The sequence below is a fragment of the Miscanthus floridulus genome, chromosome 1 (genome assembly GCF_019320115.1).
Source record: "Miscanthus floridulus cultivar M001 chromosome 1, ASM1932011v1, whole genome shotgun sequence".
Taxonomy (NCBI): domain Eukaryota; kingdom Viridiplantae; phylum Streptophyta; class Magnoliopsida; order Poales; family Poaceae; genus Miscanthus; species Miscanthus floridulus.
In genome coordinates, this window is record NC_089580.1 from 79637769 (window position 1) to 79642266 (window position 4498).

The 4498-nt window shown below is 45.4% G+C and overlaps 1 protein-coding gene across 1 annotated transcript; it reads right to left on the minus strand.

Annotated features, from left to right (window-relative positions):
* Nucleotides 1-3140: 3140 nt before the first annotated feature.
* LOC136487876 (glycine-rich cell wall structural protein 2-like) lies at nucleotides 3141-4082 on the minus strand. The gene has a single exon (XM_066484984.1). The coding sequence runs from the start codon at nucleotides 4025-4027 to the stop codon at nucleotides 3344-3346; it is 684 nt and encodes a 227-aa protein (XP_066341081.1). The 5' UTR covers nucleotides 4028-4082; the 3' UTR covers nucleotides 3141-3343.
* Between the last annotated feature and the right edge of the window lie 416 nt (nucleotides 4083-4498).

Below are 4498 nucleotides of genomic sequence, written 5' to 3' on the forward strand. Positions count from 1 at the left end.
GGCGGCCGATCTCCGGCTAAGGTCCACGGCAGGGAGCTGGCGCAGGGAGCGGGCCAAACAGAAAAGGCCGGGGCGCAGGCTGTTCGGCCGGTCGAACGGGCCGAAAGCAAGAATAAAACAATGGAGGAAGTAGAAAAATATTTTTCTTTTATTTATGTCTTCACCACTTTTCCAAATTGTTTTGAAACTATTGAAATTGAGAAGTCACAAACTTTAACAACATGATTTTGTAAATAAACTTTTAAAATTATTTAAAACCAAACTTTAATTTTGAAAGCAAAAACAAACTATTTGTGAGACTTTTTAAACTAAAATTGGAATATATTTTGAGCTTTTAAAAAATATATTTTAAAGCTATTTTGAAAATTCAAAGCCCTTTTGTAAACATACTTATAAAACACATTTTGAAGTAAATTTTAAATATTTTTGAATTCAAACTTGAACAAAGTTTTCAAATTAGTTTTCAAACATAATTTTGAAACTTTTATTTTTCTAAAAGCGAACAAAACCTAATAGTGGCTTAACCGAATTTTAGAAATTTATATTTCACACAATAAACGGTCGTTTCTAAAGTTCATAGTGATAATTAATCAAGGTAACAACAAACAGACTATTTGTTGTTACCTTGATTAATTATCACTATGAACTTTCACCAACTAAGACCGAAACCATTGGTGACGAGGGGTTTTAGATTTATTTTGGTGAAGAATAAATCTATTGCAGTGCGATGGCCTTATTACTATTTATCCCAACGGACAAGTCGAGTTCCTGAGGGCGTCAACAATGTCGACCCATTATTATCACGAAAATTCTTAGCACCACATGTGTACCACCCCATCCAGCTACCGATGAGAAGAGAAGGCCGAACAAATGAACAATAGCCTTTGCGAGGATGCGATGCGAACAAGCTAGCTGCACGGACGCACGCTGTCAACCAAGACGGCCAAGCAATGCCGTGACCGTTTGCCAAGCACGGCATCCCGAATGGACACCATAAAGCCTCACTGCTCCCACCGGTATATTTCGTTACCCCCAAGATCCAACTAGAACGAAAACCGCCAGATTTGACACCATGGCGCCGGAGGAACACCAAATCCCGAAGCAAAACACCGACAGATCTAGTTGCTATATATATGACCACCACAGTCGCGCGAAGGATGGGCTGTCCGCTGTCCAGCCGCAAGAACTATGAATATCTCGGCACAACATGTGACCATCGCACATGCCGCCACACCGTGCTGTAACCATGCTCGGCTGCTCGCTACCAGCTCTTGCCACAGGCTGCTTGGGCGCTTGGCAGAGAGCAAGAGGACGGAGGAGGAATGAACGATGTAGGGGTTGGAATCGAAGAAGGGTTCTTCGATCAGTTTATATACCACGCGGTAGGCCTGTAGAAATTGCGGTATCTTGCGAGTTAGGAGTTTCTCAGTAGATTCACGATGCATAACAGTTGTGAGATATTGCATGAATGACGATAACTCCACAACCAATCTCATAGCAGAATGGGAGAAAGAAAGATTCACAAACGAGGCGAATTCTCGAAAAACCAAAAGTTACACTGATAAGATACGATTGTGCGAGCTCACCTAAAGTCAGATCAAGGGGCGGCACTCGATTTACTGTCAAGAAAAACAATCTAGACTAGACTAAGAACTCCCTAGAAGTTCTGAATTGTTATGAGTACTACTCAATCCCATGCAGTGCCGGTCGTAGGATTTTAAGGGTCCTCTGACGATCTCGTCGCAACGGCTCCTCTTGACCATGTATAAAATCTTATAATATATAGGCGCTAATTTTACTTGCAAAACGAAAGCAAATTCAATAACATATTTTTAATTTAACATGTCTGATAATTATCGAGGAACAATGTAGATTAAACAATATATTTGTAGATGTATGATAATTATCGAGAAACAATATAGATTAAAAAAGCAATATATTTGTTTTCTTTTCTCACCCATGACAAATGTTTCTTAGCTAACATTCTAAAATTCTAACACCTAAATAAAAAGAAAAATATGACTATATGGGTACAAAGTACTAGAAGTCTGAAATATTATACAAATAATTAATTTAGATTAAAAATAAAAAGGAAAAAATACATTGGCCCCGTTCGACTTACCCCATATTTAGCTTATTTTTTCAGCCGGAACAGTGTTTTTCTCTCACAACAATTCAGCCAGAACAGTATTTTTCAGCCAGTTTCAGCCAAGATTCAGCAAGCCGAACCGCCCTTGGGCCTAAACAGCTGATCGGTGATCGCAATTCATAAGAAACCAAGAATCAAGATGTCGTCGTCGTAGAGCCCTGCCTAGTCGCCGTCCTCGTACGCCGTGTCCGTGTCTCCGGTAGTCTAGCTCTTCGCAGCGGCGCGGCTCGCCAGCTCCGCGTGTGTAAGGCGCACACCGCGAACTCACGATTAGAGTGTGCTGTGTGCAGCGTGACTCCTCGCCTCCTCTCTACCCGAGAGCCGTGGGGAAAGGAAATTAGAAAAAAATACCGATGTTATCTTTTTATGCCACCTGGTCAGTTCTATGTTTCACTTCTCATTAGTTTACTAATACCTAATGGACTAGAGGACCTGAAGATTTGTATACCTGAGCTTGAGACCCTTCTCCGCTTGGGCCATCGGCCGTTGCACCTCGTGCCCTACCCTTAGGGCCGGCACTGAGATGATGTGCCAGGGCCCAGGACAGAAAGCTGAAATGCCCGCCCTCGCAAGAACTGAGATGCTTTCTGTGTTCGGTACTTCTGTTAGTCTTTCCCTAATTGCTCACGTTCTTGCTCTGCTCACTTTACATTCACGGCATAGATTAACAAGATACCATACGGCCAGCTGATGTAAAATAAGAAACTTTATGTTGGCTGAAGTTGTGCCCGACAAGAGTTTCTACACTTACGGTAACATGATTTTTTTTCTTCAGTAGATCATTAGTACATAGAACTGCTGTCCGAAATGCTGCGCTACTGAGAACTAGCTTTGCAAACGCATCTTCTTTGTCAATGGAAACTCTGCTTCAGTTACTGTACGAAAGTCGAATACTATTGCCAGATATTTGACATGCATGTACGTAAATATTGCATATGCTTCCACATCGCACTCTATATAACACAAAAGCCACATCACACAAGCCTATCTCTTAAGTGTTCATACTACAATTCCATAGATGCTTTTTATTTATCACTTAGCTGTTGCCAGTAATGTAAAGCGGCAAGCAGTTTACAGGTTAAACAAGCCTTGTAGTGTTGCACACGATAAACACAGCTTCCAGCAGCAAGACAGACTCATGTTTGGTGACATATTTGTAACAATATACTTATGTATCTAGCTCTCAAAAAGAGCCTAATAGTGCCCGTTGCCATTGCCACCTCCATAACCAGAGCCGGATCCAGATCCATAGCCAAAGCCACCACCTTGACCACCGCCACCGCCACCTCCACCGCCACCACCGCTTCCATAGCCTCCTCCATGAGCACCACCTGCTCCATATCCTTCACCTGACCCATACCCCGAGCCAGAGCCGTAGCCAGATCCACCTTGCCCGCTGCCACCACCGCCACCTTGTCCACCACCACCACCAGCACCACCACCATAGCCAGAGCCAGAGCCGTAGCCCGAGCCAGAGCCGTAGCCCGAGCCGCCTCCATGGCCATAGCCCGAACCACCACCTTGGCCACCACCACCTCCACCACCACTCCCATACCCACCAGCACCACCACTGCCAGCTCCGTAGCCAGACCCTTGCCCTGAGCCATACCCAGAGCCACCAGCTCCACCACCCTCGCCGCCACCGCCTCCTTCGCCACCACCATGTCCATACCCACCAGCAGCACCTCCACTGCCACCGCCCTCACCATACCCTGATCCGGACCCATAGCCTGATCCCCCATGGCCACCACCACCACCGCTACCGCTGCCGCCACCTCCTCCCCCGGGGCTGTAACCCAGTTTGCGGCTTCCAGCAGCGGTGGCCATGCCTATGCTAAGGAGAACGAGGATGGCAAGTGCCAGATGCTTGGTCGCCATCTTGGCTGCTAGCTCTTAGTGCAAGTGTGGTTGGTTTGTGTGGTGGAGTGAACTGAGAAGCCGGTGTATTTATAGGGTGCAGCCGTGCATGGCTCGGCAGGTCAGTGTGTCCCTGCATGGTCTAAAACAGCCAAAGGCTAGCGCGCGTAGAGCTTGGACTCTGGACGCGCAGGATGCATGTGAAACGAGGACCCGGGGAGTGAACTAGTGCTTGCCAATTTGTTGACACTTGGGGACGAGCTCTTTTTCCTTTTGCTTGCTTTTTGCGAGATAGAATTATTCGGTTTGATATTGCATTCTGTCCATACTTCATGTCATCTGTGGTCATTTTCTTGAGCGCGACTTCGATTTTTGTTAATCCAACTAACGAATCCGTTGGCAACTCGAGTTAGCTAGGCGTGGATAAATCAGCATACGTGGGTGCGCTTTATTGCGTGTGATCCATACAGTTATTCAGTGATTTGGTAGATA